General features: G+C 37.2%; 1 protein-coding gene across 3 annotated transcripts in view; it reads left to right on the top strand.

Moving 5' to 3' along the window:
• slit3 (slit homolog 3 (Drosophila)) overlaps positions 1-23554 on the top strand; it is a 354995-nt gene that overhangs the window by 254831 nt on the left and 76610 nt on the right. For all 3 annotated transcript variants that reach the window (XM_088344825.1, XM_088344827.1, XM_088344826.1), the window contains 5 exons: positions 4634-4784; positions 9552-9626; positions 14696-14839; positions 16160-16303; positions 21769-21932. In XM_088344825.1, coding sequence (XP_088200951.1) covers positions 4634-4784; positions 9552-9626; positions 14696-14839; positions 16160-16303; positions 21769-21932 — 678 coding nt within the window. The remainder of the gene's footprint in view (positions 1-4633; positions 4785-9551; positions 9627-14695; positions 14840-16159; positions 16304-21768; positions 21933-23554) is intronic.

Raw genomic sequence — 23554 nt, 5'->3', positions numbered from 1 at the left:
CTGGTGACTTGGGACTGATGTGACGCGAATACCCTGTTTACACTGCATGGTGCACACTCTACCTTATCCCAGCAAGTAGATACCGTAAAGTCTGGACTACAGAGCGCACCTGATTAAAAGCCATAAGTGGATGCTTAAGGAGGAAACGCAACTCAACAAAACTAGCAGGGAAATGTTTCTTAAAAAGAAAAGTAACACATTGTGCCTAGATTAGGACACTGCAGAATGTGTCCGTAGATGTCAATTTTAATCAGCTAGCGCAACTTCAAGCTTAAATAAATAGGCAATATTTGTATGTGCGGAACACAAGAACACATATGTTTGGAATATCTCTAAGGAGTAGTTTTGGCTGATTTCAAATTTTAGTGTGGCAGCAGGTGACTAATTGCCGGTTAAATGTGTCTTATTTGCAAGCTTGGGTCGGGTTACTTTAACTGGATTACTTTCAATTACGTTTGGATTACTCCAATACCAAATATGCTAATAAAAGACAAAAGAAACTAAATATGAATAAAATTATGACTCACAACATGTGGTAAGCTTTCTTTCCTCGCATTGATCTCCGGCAAAACTAACATACAATGTGACAGAAACAAAATGAAAATAAATCCAAACAGCTTGCAATCATCATTTTTGCCGTTCCATGTATTCCGTTACTCCCCAAGCCTGCACAAAATGTAGTAATTTTATTCATATTTAGTTTATTTTGTCTTTTATTAGCATATTTGATATTGGAGTAATCCAAAAGTAATTGAAAGTAATCCAGTTAAAGTAACCCTACCCAACCGTGCTTATTTGGCCGAAATCTGTGATGCCATATTAGACCGCTGGCAGTCCGATAACTGTCAGCCCAATAATGATACTCCTCCTTAGTTAGCTACTAGTGCAGGGGTCTGCAACCCAAACATTTCAAAGACCCATAATGGACAAAAAAGCAAACCCCCAAAAATATGTCAGGAGATGCCGAAATTAAAAGCCTCATTAAAAAACGTTTTTAAATTAAAAGAAAAGATTAATTATACATAAAAGTTTTGCATTCCATATGTAATATGCATTCTAGAGAAAATCTCACACACACACAAAAATACACAGTTGTTTTCCTCCCCCATCTTTTTTCATTTTCTTAAAAATCCCTAGGTGGGCACTAGGGCAGAAAAGAGCCACATGTGTCTCTAGAGCTGTAGGTTGCTGACCCCGGAACTAGTTACTGCATGTTTTTTTTTTTTTTTTTTGGATTATTTAACACCTATATTACTTCTCCCTGGTCATGTGCGTAAACGATGGGAGACCTTAATACCAATCACATTTTTTCTTCAATGTGTACACAAAAAAACAAAAGAATAAGTTGCATCGAAGGCCTCAGTGCTTAAAATGTAGAAAAATTAGCAGCTTGTAGTTCTGAATGTATACCGTACATACTGTAATGTATCTAATCATTCATTGTGTGTTGCAAAATGTTTGTGTAAAAACTTCAAGTATGAATACCGATAGATCAGAAAAAATAATATTGTTTTCAATTATTTTTTGTCATAAAATAATTGCAATCATTTTGAGTGTAATACAACAAAATACAGGTTAAAAGCGAACGGGATAACAAAAAATTAAACCTGTTAATGGAATGTGTTCATTTTCATTTGCATACGTTAACAAGGTAGCTATGACTTCGAAGTGACATAATGCTATTAGAATCACACCGTTACATTGGTTTTAATATTCTTATATGTTTTTCCGCAACAAATATTATAGCTCAAATTATCTAATGCATCCAAATGTCCTCTACTTTTATCGAGAAAGTCTTTGAGAATACAGCAATAACAAAACTTACACAGTCACGAATTACAGTGCTTTTAGTTTTACTGTGCCTTAGTGTCTATTTAGCTGCTGCAACTCATTTTGATGTCTTATTTTGTCTGCTGCGAAAATATATTTTTCATTTTAATTAAAATAACTAAAATGATGTACTGGTAGTAAAGAAAAAATGAGTTCAAAAGGATGATCATTTTACATATATTTATGTCTTGTCTAAAGTTTTTCAAAAAGAGCTCTTAAATTACTGAAATAATTCAAAATAATATGCTAGTGGTAAAAGAAAAAATAAGTTAAAAAGATGATTGTTTTTCATAATTTACTATATTTTCACTTAGATTTTCTAATTTGGAGTCTGTCAGAGAGATTCATTTTGACAGATTATGTACTGAAGGTCTTATTGAAAGTAAAAAAATATCCAGTTGCATTGTACTCAAAGTTTAAAAAACAACAACCTTGAAATTGGTGCAATTATTTTTTTTAAATTTTGACTTGAGATGTGTCTCGAGATTTTTCAATCTAAAAAAGTGTGTATCGACTCTAAGAAGGTTGAAAAACACTGATTAAGATTATATATAAAAATCGAATGCCAGATTACATTTGCAAAGCTATTTACATCTAGTAAGAATATGCCATCTCTAAATATACCTTTTTGCATATTTGACTTCACATTTTAAAATTGTCCTCTTTTAAACCAATGAAATGAAGAATTTATATTGATTTACTGATTTGTGTTTCCTTCAACCTTAAAATGAGTGTGTTGTGTTTTTCTAAATGAGATAAAGTAAAATTTCAGGAGATTAGGAGCTTTCACAACAAGGGTTGCAAGTAGCGATGTTAACGCTTGAGAGCCACTTTATACAGTTAATTATTTTTCGATGTGTCCGTTGAGATTTGAGATTGGTTTTGCACCTGCGCCAGCTCTATTGTTGCCAAAATGGCCGTATGGCAACGCTTGAGTGGCCGGCATGGCTCATCCCTATGCCCTTTTTAAAACCTTCTAACCCCCTCCTGTTGCTACCTTAGAAACAACTAATGAGCTTTCTGTCCTAACAAAATATCTCTTTAAATGTTTTTACCTTTACAACCTGTAGTTGTTGGAAGGCTCGATCCAAATATCAATAGTATCGCTACTGAGCACTTGGACTAGATCGATACTATCGCCTATAGATCAATACTGTCTTCCCATTTTAACTATCACTATTATAATGTTGCCATTGTGTTGCAAGATTATAATATTATGAATTGTTATAATATTATAAATCGATCCAAGTGTGGTTAAACTTGATTTGCACTACTCATTTCATTATCCGAATGTTGTGCAGTAAAAGGTATCATACTGTCCTGACTACAAGGCGTACATGCTTATAAGACGCACCTTTAAAATGCCTTCTTGTGAAAGAGTTGTTTTTTTTCATATATAAGGCGCATCCAACTACAAGGCGCATGAGATTAAACCAGAAGAGGAGAAACTGATTTCAAAGACCCTATTTTTTTCATAATCTGGTTTCACTACCAATATGATTCAATTCATTCATAAATGGGTAATGTATTTAGAAGCACTTCAGTGCAGTTATGCATTACTGAATTTATTAAACATATTTCTATAAAGTCGCACTGGATTTTCAGGTGCACTTTCAAATCTCTGGCAAATTTAGGGTTTTTGGTTGTGCCTTATAGTCCGGAAAATACGGCGTTTCAGTTGTGTTGTTCATATTATTATATAGTTTTTGCATTTTTGTTATATGTAGTCTTTTTGGTTTGACTTTCTTGACCTTTCTTCTTAAACAGTAGTTGCTGTTGAAGCATTGTATTTTTAAACTGTGAAAGGTTTTTATACCATATTGTTCATACAAATTGCACTTAGACTTCATCTTTTTAAATATTGTGCATTTCAAGGTATTATAGTTGTCATGTTGACTATGTTACATTTGTATTTTGTTGCCTTTTTTACCCTTAACTTTGGTTCTGAATCAGTTTGTATTTGTATTTATTTTTCTATACTGCATTGTGTTTTTTTCATCAAAAATAGACAATTTTTATCATAATTGTCACTAATCAATAGGGCAGGGGTTCAATTATTCAATAATGATAATGAGATTTCCAAGCGAAAGGATCTGTATTGAATATATATAGGGCAGCACGGCGGTGCAGTGGTTAGCGCGTGTGCGGCACAGTTCTGAGGTCGTGGGAACCTCCTGCGTGGGTTCAAATCCAGCTCCCGGCCTTACTGTGCGGAGTTTGTATGTTCTTCCCGTGCTTGCGTGGGTTTCCTCCGGGCACTCCGGTTTCCTCCCACATTCTAAAGACATGCCTTTCAGGTGAATTGGCCGGTCCAAATTGTCCCTAGGTGTGACTGAGCGAGTGAGTTGTCTGTCCCCGTGTGCCCTGCGATTGGCTGGCAACCAGTTCAGGGTGTCCCCTGACCCTACTGAGGATAAGCGGTGCAGCTAATTAGATGAGATGATATATATATATACATATATATATATATATATATATATATATATATATATATATATATATATATATATATATATATATATATATATATATATATATATATACATATAGATATATAGATATATAGATATATAGATATATAGATATATAGATATACCCAATGAGAGGAGCAAATGTTGCTGATAGAAGAGTAGTATTAAGTGTGCATGAGTGCGAATTTTTAATCACAATGTAGGAATTTGGTATGACTTTACAAATTGCCTGGAGGGAAATTAATAAGGGGCTTTGAAGCTGGTTAATATAATGCAAATGATTCTGCATTTTTTGCCTCTCGGTCATATTTCTGTCGTCTCCCCTCGGTCAGGTCAAGAGGATTATCGCAGTCGTCTGAGCGGCGAGTGTTTCCAAGACTTGGTTTGTCCCGAGAAATGCCGCTGCGAGGGCACCATGGTGGACTGCTCCAACCTGAAACTAGCCCGTGTTCCCTCCCATGTACCGGAACACACCACTGACCTGTAAGTTATGCAAAAATAATACTGACAAAAAAAGTAAAAGACATTCTAGGCTTCTAGAGCAGGGATTTCAAACTAGTTTTAGCTGCGCACCACATGCTAGAAAAAAAAATGCCACAGGTGCCGCAGTGGGTTTAAGATAAAGAGGGAAAGGAAAAGAGGGAGGGAAAGAGATGGAAAAAGAAAGAGGGAAAGAAATGGAAAAAGAAACTGAGAAAGAGAGAAAGATGAAAATAATGAGAGAAGATAAAAAGACAGAGAAAAAGAGTGAGCATGAGAAACAGAGAGACACAAATTGAAAAAAAGAGGGAGAAGGAGAGAGAGAGAGCAATAGAAAAAGCAAAATAGGATAGAAAGAAAAGACAGAAAGAGATTAAAAAGAAGGAGAAAGGGAAAGAAATAGAGACAGAAAGAGAAAGGGAGAGAGAAATAAAGATGAGAAGAATGAGAGTGGATAAAAATACAGGGAGAGTAAGCATGAGAAAGAAAGAGAAAATGAAAGGGGGTGATAAAGAAAACAACGGAAAGGAATAGAAAAAAAGAAGAGAGAGAGAGAGCTTTAAAAAAAACATGACACTGTTGCCGGGAAGTAATTTTTAAGATTTTAAAATTGACACAGAAAATCTGGTTCCAGGGTTTGTGTGGACATTAGTAATGGCTGCCTGCATCGTCTACCCGAAAATAAATTGTGCTATTTTAACTTTGAACAGTATCAATTGCTGCAGTGTTTCCAATAGATTATTTGATCCCGCCAGTCTCATAAAAGTATATTATTAAGAAGTATATATTTTTAAATATATAATGCATAAAAGTTAATGAAAATAACCTTTCGATTTTATCTCAAATATATAATTGCAAACGCTATTGCGTGTATTTGCGCTTTGTATGTCAGTCAGAGGGAATCTTGGTCAGTCGGCCCCTCATCATTGGTTGTTGCGATGTTTGTCTTTTTTTCCAGCTGAGCATGCCCCCAGACCCACCTAGATTCTACACAAACCAGTGTCTCTCCAAATTCAATGGGAAACACTTTTTTTTTTTTTTTTTTTTTAAACTAATGTTGCACAAATTTCTGACCGGATCCGGCGCCCAGCAAACTTGCCATGAGACACTTGTAGAAGCGGTACTTTTTTCAAATTAAAATAAGTGAAACAAAATATCCATCGATCCATCATCTGCACCGCTTATCCTCAGTAGGGTTGCGGGAGTGCTGAAGCTCATCCCAGCTATCTTCGGGCAGTGGGCAGGGGACACCATGAATTGGTTGCCAGCCAGTCGCAGGGCACACAATGACAGACAACTGACCCGCTCATTATACCTAGGGACAATTTGGACCGGCCAATTATCTTGAAATGCATGGTTTTGGAATGTGGGAGGAAACCAGAGTGCCCAGGGTGAACCCACGCAGGAACAGGGAGAACATTCAAATTCCACATGAGGCTACAGTACCTGGACATGAACCCTGAACCTCTGCACCGTGGGTCTGCGCGCTAACCACCCAACCGCAGTGCTACCTAAAACAAACTTACTCAGGGAAAAAAAAACATTAAAAAAACGAAACCACCTAAAAATTCCTATCTATCTACCTTGGTTATATCCCTAAAGAGGGGTGACCGACAGCAGGACACACACATACAATAACAAAGAAAATAAAAGGGAAATAAATAGCAAAAAAAAAACACACAAAAATTTTTGGACCATGGCCAACCCAATTGCCCAAACACCCAAACAAGTTAGGCACTTCGGCACCCAAGTTGGTCATGCTTTCGTCCCCCCAGATGATATGGGACACCAGAAAAATTCCTAATTCCTAAAAATTACATGTACAAGCTATCTAGCATACACAGCAGATCTGCACCAGAGAGCACCTGACACCTCTTGTAGAAATACTTCTTCTTGAAATGTTCTTTTCCTTTCAGTATTTTAGGCTTCCATGTAAAACGAAAAAGCACGCTTGTCGTTGATGTTTTCCGTCTCCCTCCGAGACCCCAAAGGAGCCATCGTGATATCCGGCCCCTCTCACTCCAGCGGTCCCTTATATCCCTGTGATGAATGGGCTTGCGCATAGAGAGCAATATTCAAGCGGGATATCCTGATTACATTGTGAGCAGGCTTAGAGTATTATGGCTCTGTGTTCAGATTCCACCGAAGCCTGATAGGGGATTATTATAATAAGAAAGAGCCAAGACGCAGTCCTGCTCAGTATTCTGCCCGGCTGTTCAACATAAAGAATGAGACGACATGTGAGGACGACGGAGCAATACGCGATGAAGACGACTCCTTCGGGGTACGGTGATGCGGAGAACCTCAAATATTCAGAAATAATATACAAAACGACGGGGGATATCAGACAAAAGCAAGTTTCGAGCGCAACCCTCCTGCTGGTGCAAGAATGCAAATGACTGTCGAACTACAAAGAACCGCGTTGTCGATATTATTTGGTACGCACTCGCAAACATCGGTATGAATAATTTTGTTCATTTGAAAAGAGGTAATTTGACAAAGGCAGGGAACAAGATAATAGTCATATATACCAGTATGTGTATAAATAAATTATAAATAAACATGGCAGGTAGATTCAAAGGGAAGTCAAATGCTTGATTTTGAATGAAACACTCTGGACTGGTTGCTAGCCAATCGCAGGGCACACGGGGACAGACAACTCACACCTAGGGACAATTTGGACCGGCCAATTCACCTGAAATGCATGTTTTTGGAATGTGGGAGGAAACCGGAGTGCCTGGAGGAAACCCACGCAAGCACAGGGAGAACATACAAACTCCGCACAGTAAGGCCGGGAACTGGATTTGAACCCACTCAGGAGGTTCCCACGACCTCAGAACTATGCCTCAGATATACAGATATACAGATAGATAGATAGATAGATAGATAGATAGATAGATAGATAGATAGATAGATAGATAGATAGATAGATAGATAGATAGATAGATAGATAGATAGATAGATAGATAGATAGATAGATAGATAGATAGATAGATAGATAGATAGATAGATAGATAGATAGATAGATAGATAGATAGATAGATAGATAGATAGATAGATAGATAGATAGATAGATAGATAGATAGATAGATAGATAGATAGATAGATAGATAGATAGATAGATAGATAGATAGATAGATAGATAGATAGATAGATAGATAGATAGATAGATAGATAGATAGATAGATAGATAGATAGATAGATAGATAGATAGATAGATAGATAGATAGATAGATAGATAGATAGATAGATAGATAGATAGATAGATGGATGGATGGATAGAAAATATATAACATTTGCCAAGGATTCTAAAGTGCCTTATAATCCAGTTTATTTTATAAACCAGAAGATTCGGTAAATACAATTAAAAACAATTGCTCACTGATGCTGGAGAGAGCAAGTGACTACAAAACAATAAATTATGTTCACTAATATCAAGATTTTTATGTCATATTTTGAATAAGTACTGAACTCTAACAAATAATTGATAGATATATATTTGTATTTACATGATGAAAAATGTCTTAAGATTGCATTTTTTTAATAAATCAATGGACAATGTTTATTTTAAATGACTTCTTGGGTATTTGGCTTTTTAAATTGCAAATTATGCTCTATGAGAACTTGAAAATATTGCACTTTGTGAATATGAAAACTGTATCAATTTTATACTGTATATTTTAATTATTGAATTACTTTTATGAAAGAAACATTGAAAAAATTAACATAAAATTTGACCAGGTACTTATCAGGTATGTATCTGCATGTATTCACTAAGCATTAAAGTATTAAAAGGGACATTGTGAATTATAATACAACTTCATTAATTTAAAGAAAAAAACAGTATAGATTCGAATAATAATACATTAGAAAAACATGCTTTTGTTTCAATATCTGTTGTTCAAAAAAATTGGATTTATTTTACATGACATGAGCTGATGATTGTTCGCGATTTTGCCGCTACGGGTACCCCCAAAACCCAAATTTAGTGTATAAAACAGTTACGAGACAATGGTTAATTTCAAATTATCATCAAATATTGACATGAAATTAATTGAAAATAAGTCATTTTAGTAAATACAAATAAGTAAGTGAGTAACAGATTAGTCCTCTTAATAAAAATATTTAGTTTGTGATATTCATTTTACAATGTATTTTTATTTAAAAATGAATATTTCATTCAAAATGTAAAATAACACTTATAAACTGTTTTTATTATGAGAATATCAATTATTCAAATAATTCTTGCAGGGACCATGTGCATTATTTAGTATTTAGGTAATAAGAAAAAATGCATGAGTTGTCACACAAAATTAGCATTTATTTTACATTTTGTTACTCTGAGTCACTTTGTATTCTTCCTCTTGTTATTTAGCACTTTTTTTCGATTGTACTACACTATACAGTGACATTCAGTGGCCAAGTATTACTCAGCGTCCCTTTAAACTGTTCAATTGATGACCTCAATTGTGTTTCACTAGCTGAGTAAAAATACAAAATAAAACAAATGTCTGTTTTTTTGTTTTTGTTTTTTTTCCCAGCACCCGGGGCATCGTACCTATTGATGAGCCCATAGAAGTGATTCATCGTCGTCGTCTTTTATTCAACCTCGGCTTTAAATTAGCAACCTCACGTCTTTTGTCTTGTTAACATTTGAAGAGTCACTAAAGGCCTTTCTAACCTGCAGTTTGGTTTTTAGGACCGTTTGCGTGCCTTGACTTTGAAGTTTGTTACGTAATGGACCAAAATATTTTTTTGTTTTCTGTGCAGACGGCTGAATGACAACGAAATCACTTTACTGGAGGCAACCGGAATGTTCAGGAAGCTGCCAAACCTGAGGAAAATGTACGTATAAATCATTGTGCCATGCTGTTAGATAGATACAGTGGGACCTCGCTACTTCGCGGTTCGACGTTTTCACTTTTTGCGGGAATCCCCCTCGGCCCACGACCCTAGCTCGGCGCGCCGTTCTCGTTTCCCAGTGTTGTTCCCAAATCCGACTCCCGTACAGAATTCTCACCCCTCGCGTGAACGCGCATTCTGCTGCACTTCCGACAAAAGCGATCGTATTCTATATGATACGCTTATTGAAACCATAAAGCGAGCTAATTAAAATAATGGGGCGATCATAGTCTATATAACGCGTTTATTCAAACAATAAAGCGCGATCGTATTCTACAAAATGCGTTTGTTAACGCGGATGAAAAAGTCACCAACGTCACGTCTCCCGCTCGGGCCGCAATGGCTCTACATGGCGCTACACGGCCCTCGATGGCTCTGGCCGACGGACAGGGCCGCGGGGGCAAGGGGTAGGGGGGACCTGTGGGGTTAGCGGGCGGTGAAGCGGAAGCCGCACCAAAACCGGGCGCCGGTGTTGTGCCCCAAATCCAACTCCCGTACAAACCCCCCCCCCCCCCCCCCCCCCTCGCAGATTTTCAGTTTTTGCGGGTGGTTTTGATCCCCATTAACCGGGTCTAAAAAATAATAATTAAAAAATAAAAAATTTAAAAAGATTTTTTTTTTTTTTTTTTTTTTTTTTTTAAGGTGCGCCGCTACTTCGTGGATTTTCACTTATCGCGGGTGGTTTTGGTCCCCATTAACCGCGATAACCGAGGTCTTACTGTAGATAGATACTTTATTCATCCCCGCAGGGAAATTCACAATTATCTTGCAAACCTTGGACAAGTCCTTAGAGTGTATGCTGGCAATGGTCATGGGCATTGTAGAACATTAACCAGGCTTGATATTGACAAATTAGATGTTACACTTTTGACTAGAATATGATCTGGGCAAACTCCTCCATTGAAGGTACTGCTCTGTAGCATATAATTAGTGTTACAATGTCTACACACATCAGGTTGTGGCTAGAAGATTTGGATTTCCTATTCGGGCAGCACGGCGGCTGAGGGGTTGGTGATTCCGTGGCAGTTTTGAGGTCATGGGATCAAATCCAGCTACCATCCTTCCTGTGCGGAGTTTGCATGTTCTCTCGTGCTTCCTCCCACTTTCCAAAAACATGCATATCAGCTTAATTGACCTAAGTGTGAATGAGCGAGTGAGTTTTTTGTCTCTCTGTGCCCTGCGACTGGCTGGCAACTAGTTCATGGTGTCCCCTGCACACTGCTCGAAGATAGCTGGGATGGGCTCCAGCACCCCCGCGACCTGACTGAGGATAAGCAGTGCAGACAATGGATGGACATTACAACTGGACATTGAAACCTGTATCCCCTTGAAAAGCAGACTAAAACCAATCCTAACTGGAGTCCCGTTGAATTTTAGTAGTGCTCGGTTGTAAGTGCATAATATGGTAGAAAAAGCATAAATTAGTTGTACTTAAGTCACATTTCTTCTGGCTTACGTTGGTAAGTGAATACATCATTAAAAAAGTAGTTTCTGAATTCAGGATTGGTTTTTAGCCTGCTTGAAGAATAACATTAGCAACAGGTTCAGAGACATTTTTGTGCAATTCAATTATTGTAACTGTGTGTCGAGTAACAGCATACCGATAAAAAATGGGCACTTACAGTCCGGAAAACAATGCTCTAAAATGTTTGATGTGTATTTGTATCTATTGATCTTGGATACCAGTTTAATCAATCTGACTTCTATGTTATTTTGTGGCACTCCTATGTTGATACATCAGCAGAATTTGGTTCAAAAGATCGTGAGTTCCCTGACCCTGCACACTGTAAATAACGTTGGATGACACGGGGTGATGTATTGCAGTTGTCAATGGTTTTATCAGACAGACAATATCCCGATTTCTCCGCCAAAGATTCTGAAGTTTCTGGAGCTTGTTCGGTATATTTGTTAAGGCAACCGCACACATACAGGGTAACGTTATCGGTATGGTTCAGAGGACAGCTCATTATTATGCAAACGAGGTGGCCTTTCCCTGTCGACCAAATTCCGCTCATGTTCTTCTATAGTCGGCTGTCTTTTGCATGTCTCTTTTGACGTGTTCTCACAAGAATTAACGAAAAATTTGCATGACAAGATTGAGTATGAATAGAACATAATTCACACCGGCTTTGAGTTAAGGTAATGCTTGTTCAATATGCCAGTATGTCCTAGACTTTATATTTGATCAACACTTTTAGAAATCTCTTATTTGAATATGTGCGGTGGTGCAGTGTGATACAGGTGACCCACAGTCAACATACATAATCAGCCTTATGGTACCTGTCAAGTAAATCTAACTCAAGAAGCCGTTTGGCAGAAAATAATTGGTTCTTCTAGGAAGAAAATGGTGTATTCAAAACTACAACAAATGTACACCAAGCTAACACAAATGTTGACCAGATAAAGTTTCTGAAAAAATTTGCCTGAAAATAAGCGTAAACAGTGCTACTCAAATGTACAGTAAATAGTTTAAAATTGTTTCATTTGTATTCATTATTCAGGGTGTATTCTGTTTATTATCTACACATGCAATTATTTTTGTTGTTGAAGTACATGTTTCATTGTTACTTTTAGTATGTATTTATTTTAGTATGTAGCAACTTTAAAGCAGTTTTAGGGGGTCGGCTGATAGGGTGGTTTCTCTATTTTACTACAAATAATAATTAATATATTATAAAAAGATACGCAAAAATAGACTTGCCATGATAAAATATTTTTTACATAATATATAAAATGACAAATTTATGGTGACACAAACTTGTTTTGTGTTTTTCATTTGAAATACAGTAACAGTGACAGGTATACAATACTTACAGGCTAATGGGTGCATGTTCAGTTGAAACATTTCTGCTCAGGATCTTCAAACCATTTGGAAATCATTAACGAGCAAATATCGATTAAGTGTGAAGCCTCCCTGTCTTTGTGCAAAATTCCCAGGGGAACTTCTCTAATAATGCACAGTTGGCAAGTGACTTCACTGCTAACACAAACAATCATATTCAGAATTTCCATCTTGGTGGTTGATAGTGCCATTACTGTATGCAAATTGTTAGATGGTCAGGCATCTTGCTTTTTTTTTTTTTTTAATCAGAGCAAATTGTTTGTATTCTACAACATTAGCTTAGAGTGCAACACTTGCAATACAATGGTGTGACTAACTTCTTATTATGTCTTCAATCCACAAAGCCTGTATATCAAATACATTTTATAGACGATATGTGAGTACTACCGCCTCGTCAGCTGCCTAGTAGGATGGGATTGCACTGGAATGGGCGAGCCAGGCCAAAAGAGATGAAGCGGAGGAAGACAATAGTAATCGGAAATGGACGATTGGCCTTGATCCGGATTTACAGCTGTCCTTTATCTACAATTGTATGTGTGTGTGTGTAAAATGTGATTGAGGCAGGTCGTGTTTGAAGAAAAAAAAACACCAGTTGATTTATTGGAGAGGAAATTGCTAACCATCTCGCAGTGTCACCGCCGATATAGATTGTCGGCGCTCTCATTTCCATTTTGCTCCTCTCAATTCCTTCCGTCTGTTCTTCGTTCTCTCATCCTCTTCCTCTCCTAGCGTTTAGATAAGAGCCGGCAGCATGCGAGGCTTCCCCTGGAGGATCCGGAAAGGCTCGCGATAGGCATCTTTTCGACTTATTGTCTCGGCAGTTTTTCATTTTTAATTTTTGCCGAGGGATAGATGGCCGTCACTTGTCAGATGGTAGCGAGGACGCGACAGGATATCTTCAGGTTGCTGAGGCGCTACAGGTGGTGGCCTGTACAATCTGATCCAATGCAATATCGGAATAGAAATGCATGGATTTTCTCATGTTGGCAATGAAGCGTTCTTCTATAGGAATTAACAGTGATGTGCGGTGAAGCTCCTGTCTGGTGGGGCACAGTTAAATATAATATGAATACATATTCATCATTTGATTGACATAGCAAGAAAGCAACATATAAACTGTGGATTAGAAATAAAAACATATTCTTAGCTTACCTGGACTGCTCCAAAGCATAAATAGAGAAAACATATATGAAAGAGATAAAAAGATACAGAATGGCTTGACTTGCTATGAGCTTGCTAATACTAAAACTAATTGTATTGTTTGGGGATAAAGTGTGCGCCATATCAGAATCATTGGTCTCACTATCGCCCTCTGCCATGAGGCAAGAGAAGTGTGTACCTCACTGCATTTGCAGACATTCAGCACAGTAATGTGTTCCATACTAATTTGAATAATAATATTAGTAATATTAGGTGAAAATTAAGAGAATTTGAAAAAGAAAATCAAAAAACTGTAAAGTTAAATGAGAACGAAGTTTAACACTGAATAAATATAACCATTAAATATATATTTTAATTTCACCTACATCCCCTGACTGCGTGCCACTGGTAAGTAATGTGGCACATTAATTTACATAGGAATTTGATATGATGGAAGTGCTACAAATGTGAGTGAAAATAACATTTAAACAACAAATAGAGGTGGTTAAAAGCATGTTTAACTTATTTGTTTATGTGCAGTTTTGTTTTTTTCCCCGATTTATTTTGTCAAATAGATGTTCACAGATTGAGTAGCTTGAATTAATTAGTTTTTCCTGTTTGATTGCTGCTTGAATGAAAAAAAAAAAAAAGGAAATACATATATTCTTAAATCCAATTTTTATGGAAATTATTTAATGGAGTGGTGTTTTATTTTTTTAAATACTATTCTCACCCTAACCAAAAATGTTCCCACTTCAATGAGAAAAGTTCCTATTATATTGAGCAGATGTTTCTTTGGTATGTGTTTACATTAAAACGAAAATGTTTCCTGTTGAAATGAGAACGTTTCTTGCTTGATGTATATTACGAAACATATTTCAAATGAGGAGAATTGCTGTTTTTCAGCCAGGAAAATAAAATTGATTGTTAGAAGTGTCTTGTGCGAAAGAGATTTCGTATCAAGTCTCTTTCCGGGCATTGAAATCTATTGAAGTCTATTAACTGCCAAATATGTGCCTTTTTTTTGCAGCAACCTGAGCAACAACAAACTGTGGGACATCCGCGAAGGATCATTTGACGGGGCGTCCGGCGTTCTGGAGCTTCATCTGACTGGGAACAAGCTCACGGGACTGCAAGGCCGGATGTTCCAAGGCCTCACAAGTTTAAAAACGCTGTGAGTATGCAGTATTTACCCTCACATTTACAATTTTAGCCAAACCTAAACATTTTTTAGACAAATGTACTGCTTTGCCGTCATGTGATCGTTTAGGCTTCCTGAGATTTGTATTGTCAAAAGTCAATCCAGCTTTTGGACGAATAGTAGATAACAGAACACTATTCTTCAAACTACTATCTACTGAATCATATTGCTAATTTTTCACAGGTTTAAGACATTTGTGACATGGCTTTGTCGCTACCCCACACCAATAGTGAACAATTTTGGATTTGGATACATCAACAGAACTAATTAGTTAACTCGATTAGATTGCATGCGCGAGAAAACAAAATAATGTTCATGAACATGGTAAACACAAGCAAAAGAGGATTGGCTGTCTTAATATAACATGAGAAGAAAAAAACAAGCATTAGTAGACGTCTCTGTTGTTGTGCTGCAATTGCTGGCTTTTACGGCCTGAATGCTTTTTTGATTTGTGTTGGGAACTGATACTGTAGGACTGTTTATTCACCCACCCTGAAATACAAGCTAATGGCAGCCTCATTTAGCCACCCACGCTAAACTGGCTAGCATCCAGTTAGAGGCCACGTGATCATGCAGCAAATCATGAGTCAAGCTAATGCCATCTTACGTACACAGAGCTAATGCTATCATTTATATATATGCGGGCTAATGACTCTCTAATGGCATCAAAACCGTCTCTGTCTCATGTTAGGCGGCTCCATGCTACAGTAATAGCCTAGCTAACTCAGTTACCCTCCCTGCAGTTTGCTAGCTAACTTGATTAGTCGCAGCCCACGCAGTTCCCCAAGATGACCAGGCTGATATCTCGGGACATACTTTGTTGCGGTTGTCCTTTCGGGACCGGTCGGATCGTGTTATGCCTTTTAATCATATTTATTTTTCTTTTTAACCACTCAAAGTAGATGTTTTGTTGCCAAGACACACACTGCTAAAGCGCTTTTTGACTAAGCCTAGTTTAAAGCATTTACTTTTGGCAGAGGAGTATAAACAAAGAATGTTTGGCATTACCGTTAGATTTGTGTTTGACAACTAACACATGCTATGCACTCTATTAATTGACCATTGTGGTTGTAACTAAAGCCTCCGATTGACAGCTTTGGTATTGCGATATATACTTCATAATGCGCGTGTGCAGGTATTAAGATTCCAAAGCAAATATTTTACTTGCAAATTACATTTCCCACATAAGCCAAGGTGGAATCCCAGTGAATTATATTTGCGATCCATTTTTCATCTCAAATTGAGAGTCAAGGAGTTTTTTTTTATTTGCACGGTTTAATACCCGTGTTTCAGGATGCTGCGGAGCAACCAGATCAGCTGCATCGACAACACTACGTTCACAGGCCTGAGCTCGGTGCGTCTGCTGTCACTGTACGACAACCAGATCACCAGCATCGCCCCGGGAGCCTTTGCTACCCTGCACTCCCTGTCCACAATGTGAGTCTTGTTTTATTAGGTATTTGTTATCCCTTTCACCCAAGGCAGCGTCAAAGGCACATATTTTATATGACATTTCAGCTGTGCTTTAGTAACAGCTGCACAATTGGGTCAAAATTCAACATCATTTTAAAGTATTTTTGAAAAATTGAAAACTAACTACATTGATCCCTCATTTTTCACGGGCGTTGCATTCCAAAAAGCTCTTTTAATAATCAAAACCCACAAAGTGAAAACATGTTTGTATTTATTAACTTATTTATTTGTTCATTTATTTATGTATTTAGGTAATTATCTATTTCTTTATTTCTTCATTCGTTTATGTATTTGTTGTATTTATTTATTCAATAATCTATTAGGAGTTATGGCAAAATCAAGCCCAATAAAGCAGTGTAGCCCTGCAGGGAAATGCTCCACACACACATGCTTCAAGATGATTCATTTCCTCGACTACGCCATCATGTGTTGAGAAAACGTACAATAGGCTTGGTGCACGCAATAAAACTGAAGAGGTGTAAAATATGCACTCAATATAAAAAAATATATTTGAAGAGTAAGAGCTTTGTTGTTCTTTGTTACATTTTGCTTTTGCAACAAGTGAAAATGTGAAATAAGGAGGTGCAATAAAGTGCTCATTCATTTTTATTTAAAAACAATATTTTTTCCTATGTTTTTGGACCTAGGCGCTGTTTTTTTTTCCAGAGAATGTCACCTGCTTCTGAAAAAAACTCTTTCCCATGATACAGTTTAACAGGGGTAGATAGATGTGTGATAGCAAGTTTTTGAAGAATTGGAAGAGCATATATCTGTGATTCCCAGTACTGAAGGGGACTTTCAACTCTGGGGGTGTTTCTTAGCGCCTTTTTTAAAACCAAACCACAAGCTTTCCAATCAATTTCCGAAACACGTGGAAAACCTGCTTCGCGGGCCTTCTAATGTCATCGCATACATCACCAACACTCACCTCAAGTCGCTGTTCATGAAACACGGTTCAGGGATTCGAGCCGAGAAACACATCACTATCTATTATACATTGGAACCAGAGAACGAACTTAATTTAGAAGCGCAAGTTTTTCTTCAACAAATACAATTACTGTACTTATCAAATGTTATTTTTTCTTATAGATAATTTCTGTTACTGTCAAATTCTAATTTCAAAAATAATCATGTCTCTCTATCGTACAACTGAATTGATTAAGGTCATAAACCAATTTACTTTACATGATACTTTGTAGATAACATTAAGATGTTACCAAACACTGCATTCACTTCCTCGTCGGCAACCCTAAATGTTTGAAGACCATATTGAAACAAAAAAGCACCAACAAAAAATGTCTAGAGCTGCAACAAATTAAAAGGTTCATGGCCTTATAAATACCTTATAAGGAAGGAAACATGTACTTTATCTATATTCATAGGAAAACAAAAACAATAGGTTTCCTGTTTTCCCTTTTACAGTAACCATAGAATTTTCCATTATCAATTTATTTTAAAAAGTGCCAGAGAGCCACTAGGGGGGCATCAAAGAGCCACATGTGGCTCCAAAACCAGTCTATCAGGTAAACTTTGTTGGCCATCGTAAGCAGCTTACTCATAATTTAGGTTTGTCAGGTTGTTTTACGTGTGTGTACAACTCAGACCGCAGCCGGATTGATGCACAGGCAGTCACAAGCAAAAAAGGGGGCGGTGACTGTTTAGCCAATCAGAATACAGAACACAATGCGCAATGGAAATCTGTGAAGTAGGGAAACCACGATGAGTAAACCACAGCACAGTAAGGGATTACTATATTGTATTCTTAATGCTACATTTACTGTTGTTTTGCTCTATTATAGGCCGTATGTGTTTAAATACCCCAATGGTTGAACACGAATAAACATTTACATGCTGTTTAATACATATCCTCTCAGCACATTGGTGTGTCCCCTATAAATGTATTTTAGACGGAGCATTGTGAGTGTATAAAAAAAAAGAAATATTTTGTGTTTGCATTTTTGTGTTTAGTTGTATTTCGACTGCAACGCAAATATCTGCTGTTTTCGTTTATGCTAAAAAAAGCTGTTCTGTGCTAGAAACTACCGTCATCTTTGTTGTTTTATACGTCCACGTCAAAATATAGTTTGTTTGTTTTTTAATCATTTGGCTGCCACTTTTGTCACATAACCTGCAAAACATACGCAAAATGTTCATACGATTATGCCCAAAAATTATTTTTTTCATATTTTGATACATTTGAAATGTATTTTTAAATATGTTTTCTTTTAAAAATACAAAACTTTTTTTAAACTAGAGCGATTTTTGTTTACGCTCAAATTCCGCGCAAGAATCTAGCGTCTTTTTTATTGATATATGTTTACGCCGAAACAGTGCATTGTGTTTTATGTTTTAAACATTTGGCTGCAACCTTTGTTACGTAACCTAGAGAAACGATGAAAAGAATGCATAGAATTATGCCAAAGGTTTTTTTTTTTTCATTTTAATATATTTTTCAATGCATTTCTTGTTTGAGAATTGATAAAAAATATCATTGAAATTAAATATGTATCCCAATATTCCAAGACGTATTTTTATTTCTCATTTTAAGATTTTTTTTTTTACAAAATTAACAAAGAATAATACATGCACAAAAAGCCCTTTTACCTCATTTTATTTATCTTTGAATGTGTTCAAAGCAACATTTGCCAGCAAATTTTGTCACACATCTCCTGACCACCCCCAGTTCTTGAGTAGGTTATAAATAACACATTATATCAAGCATGGTAAAACCTCACAAGTTTATCTTTATTTCTCACTATGAACACATCCCACACTATAAAAGTCTCCCCCTCAAAACAACGGGTGCTCGTATACCTGTCCCCCTCAAGTTTCCGCCTGCTTCATTTTGAGTTGAAGGTTGCACGAGAAACGATTGCTGCGTAAACTTGAGCTGCAACAGTTTCCGAAAATTGCTTCAACTCTACATTATCCAAGAGGTCGATCTTAGCGTATGTTCAGTTTGTAGTTGTTGTGTTTTTCATCCATTTGATTTGAATTTCGTGTCGAAAAAAGGGCTGACTTATTTGTATTTTAGTTACACATTGTCCGCCATGGAAAAACAGGGCCAATTGTGGCATTAAGCCTCCCTGCTCATTTCCTTATCTGCTTTAGTTTTTTTTTCTAACATCCTTTCCACCAACCCACACACACTCCTTTTAGCTTCGGTTCTTTTTTTCCCAATAGTGTGTGAGTTTAATTAAAAGATTAACACCTCCAAAAGGGGAAGGTAGGGATTGTGTTAGGTTTGGGTCGCCACATGATGAAGTCAATTCATTGCAAGGAAATGAAAAAAAAAAAAAAATCAAACCTTTAAGCTCAGGCTTTTATCGTTGTGGTTCACCAAGTGTTGTTACAAATAAATTAAATTGGTGTGGTCCATGTCCGGACAGACGATTAAAAAATATGTTTAAAGTATTTTTTAAATAGGAGAAATAGCATCTTAAATGTAGAGCATTCGATATATTTTTTCTCGCCAATAACGGACTTTGTTTTGTCGCCTTCTAGGTTGACTTTTGATGTAAAACGGCATATTTAGGATTAGTTCCTCCTCATATTCCATTTTGTGGTGAGGCAGAAAGATTTCGACTTAAATGGAAACAATTGTGTGTGTATTTTTAATGATTTATTAATCATAGACCACACTCAATAAGTTGCAGAACTTTAACGACAAACGTAAAAAAAGACAATAAAGAACAGCAAACACAAGCATTGTACCTTTTACAAGCTATTACACTAATTTGAAGTTTACAGCTAATCCTTAGAGCTAGGCGCTATTGGCTAGCTTGTGCGTTTTTATGAGTTTGTCGTAGAGTAACATACTGTATTTCAAAGGGACACAAGGCAATAAAATACACTAAATCACAATGACGTAAGATATGGTCCATCTTAGAGACATTCGGTAGGGTGCCAATTCAATGAATAAGAAAGAGATGGGCGATGGGGGAGCATAAGAACACCGCATGACCGTGGGTCATTGGGTGCCCTGTCTCACGCCCCCTTGTAATATTGAACAACGAGCCATCGCTGTATTATGTAGTGCAACTGAAAAGGCAAGAGGAAAAATACAAACAACGGAAACTTAGGGTGACCAAACCACGCCATTTTTTGCCTTTTTTCCCAGGTTTTGGGGTTTTGGGGTCTACCCATAAAATGTTGGATAATCATCTTAGCTCCTTCTAGGAGGTTATTGTCTTGTTATGTAAAACATATACAAATTTCTCAACCTACGAGTATTTAAAATAAATACTTTTTTTTTTATGTAATTTTGCCCACAATTCAAATCATTTTGTTTTTAAAGAATGAAGTTTCCAACCATTAGTAGGTCCTAAATACACAATGTCCCTTCAAATGTTGACACATAATAACACTACTATTTCACACAAAACACTTTAGGCTCAGGCACAGCTAAAACACAAAGTACCTTAAGTTTGATTTCAAATTTAAAGTAAATAAACTCTTGACAAAATAAACAGTTAAGTAACAAAAAAATTACAAATCAGCGATCTGTGGCTCTATTGGAAAAAACATGTCAGTAACAGAGAATACAACCGGACGCATTTACTGTATAAACAAAAGTGGTCGTAAATTATTCGAGTGTACAATTTTGCAAGAAAGTCTGTATATTGTCTGTTGCTGTAACCAAGGCAACACAACTCCCTGAACCCTCAACGTAGTAGCGCTGACCCGCCATTTATATTTCAAGATGAACTTTGCTTTGGAAGCTGATGCCAGCTGTCAACTCTTTTTCATATCCCCCTCGAATCAGGTTTAATATGCCTGACCATAAATATGGCATGAGCCGTCACGAAGACAACAAAACGCTCTGAGACGTCTTGAAGAAGAATATGATGAATATGATAACCTTCTTTTCTTTTCTTTTCTTTTCTTTTCTTTTCTTTTGTTTTTTTCCTCTTAGGCCGGGCCGGCCTGCTTATCGCTGCCTCCCTGTATCTCATTTACTTGACCAAATGAATAAAAAATGAACCATAACCTTTTTCTCCCGGCCTCTTTTATTTCCTTTTAGACCACCAACACACACACACAACCCACCCTCTCAGCCATGCACTTCTATCTGAATGTATTTGAGTTTATTACCAAATGTGCCTTAGTAGTTTGCAGGGTTGTAAAGCCATGCAAATTCTGCAGTTTCTAGCAAAAGAGAAACGTTTCGGTATCGCTTTGTTTGCAGCGTCGTTGGGTTTGTTAATTTTGAATGCAAGACTGAAGAAGAGTCAAGTTGGTAATGCGAGCAGGATATTTGAATGATGTTCAGACCTTTCTGTTTTGAGGCAAATCCATTTCTCCAGCAAAAGCTACTACACAACACACATGTTGGCAATGGTCAGGGATTCGAGCCGAGAAACACATCAAAGAATGTGCATAAATAAAGTGCCTATTTACCAATCAACTCCTGTTTGTGCTTTTGACAGCAATCTCTTGTCCAACCCGTACGTGTGCGACTGTCACCTAGCTTGGCTCGGTCAGTGGTTGAAGAAGACCCGGGTGGTGAGCGGTAATCCTCGATGTCAGAGGCCTCCCTTCCTTAAGGAAATTCCTATCCAGGATGTGGCCAACCCTGACTTCTCATGCGACGGTGAGCTGACAAATTTTGACCTTACCCATTGGCTCTGTCAAGAACCCACTCAAGGTGGCGTGCAAGCAAACTGCAGAAACAGTGTGTAGTACGGCAATTGGCGGTCTTTCATTCTGGCAATGTTCGGTACTCGGGAAGTCAGGGAGTTCAGGCAACAATCATGGTCCAAGATGCAGGCTAGGGGTCAGTGTTCCAGTAAAACCAATCATCAAAGGCGACAGTCCAAGAGTTTGTCAGGTGATACTCGTGATCCAAAAAGGTAGGCATGGGTTCGGTGCAAAGAAATAACAAGAGAATGAGAAAAGAGTGGTTGGGAAGTGACATGGAAGACAACAAACTAGCAAAGAGCCAAAGATACAAGATATTTAAACACTGACAATGGAGAGTCCTAATAGAAGGAAAATCAAGAAAAGTGACTGCGCCCGTGCGGAGGAAAATCTTATCCGGAGGCGTATGACCAAATAAGGTAGGATCGAAACTAAAAGGAAAGGGGAGAAATTGAGAAAGAGGGAGAAGAGAGAAAAAATGATCGATAGAGAGGGAACCTACAGAGAAACGTGAACCTGGGTACAGCATAATGACAGGGTCAAACATTCAGAGAACAAGTATTACGGCCAACAAACTGCACATACTTGCATATAAGCCGACATTATATATAAGTTAAGCCCTTAAAACTGCTTTAAAATTAGCAACATACTAAAAGAGTAGGAGAAAATGTTTACACCAACCTGTGAAAACAGTAAAGCCTTCATGTTTATTGGCCCAAGCAATTTTGTGAGCTCGCAAACGCACACTTAGCTGAGACAGTCCACGCCCATTTTGTATTTGGGCTTGAGACCACTTCAGATGTATTTCTAGGTACTTCCAAACATTTGGTCCCCTGTTTACACGTTGTCCCAGTGATTTATCCTTTTTCGATCATCTAACTTGTTTTCATCCAAGCAGAACCTTCTTGCTGCTTCTAGGTTGCTTGTTTCTTCAGTGCAGCTTTTAGCTTAAAGTCAGCTTCCCATGACTAAGATTTTACTTTTTTCACCAGGCATGGTGTATTGCAAAATTAATTTGCAAATTCAATTCAAAAATTCAGTACACTTATAATATAAATTCTGTGCTCACATTTTCCCTATTGGTTTCACATTAGTTTGTTGTTCCTCAATGACCTAAGCCCCCTACCCACACACTCCCTAGTTTTCACTACCTAGATATAAGCTGACCCCCTGATTTAAGTATTGTACTTGATTAGTCTAAATTTGGCTTTTATGCAAGTATATATGTAAGATTTTAAGAAAGTCAAGGTCAAATATCAATCAGCAGATGTTCATTGTCGACTGACAGACTCTCTAACCTTGATCCCATTTCTTTTCAATTTCCTCTGCCCAAGACAAATGATCAATCGTCTGCAGCCAGAATGTTGGCAGGACCCGTTTTTCTAGTCCAGAAAGAAGCGCAAAAAGTGAACAGAAGTTGAATCATGTTCTCGCCTTTCTGTTTTGACGCACAGCCTATCTCCAGCAAGTGCTACGACACAATACACATGTTGGCATTAATCTTGTATTTTGAAAATTATTTCAATGTGGCCAAAATCTAACGAGCTAAGTGAGTTATTGTATCTTGCAAAAAGA

Source organism: Urocampus carinirostris, chromosome 9 (genome assembly GCF_059441175.1).
Source record: "Urocampus carinirostris isolate Australia breed hairy pipefish chromosome 9, RoL_Ucar_1.0, whole genome shotgun sequence".
In the NCBI taxonomy this organism is placed as follows: Eukaryota; Metazoa; Chordata; class Actinopteri; order Syngnathiformes; family Syngnathidae; genus Urocampus; species Urocampus carinirostris.
This window is presented reverse-complemented; position numbering and strand designations above follow the sequence as displayed.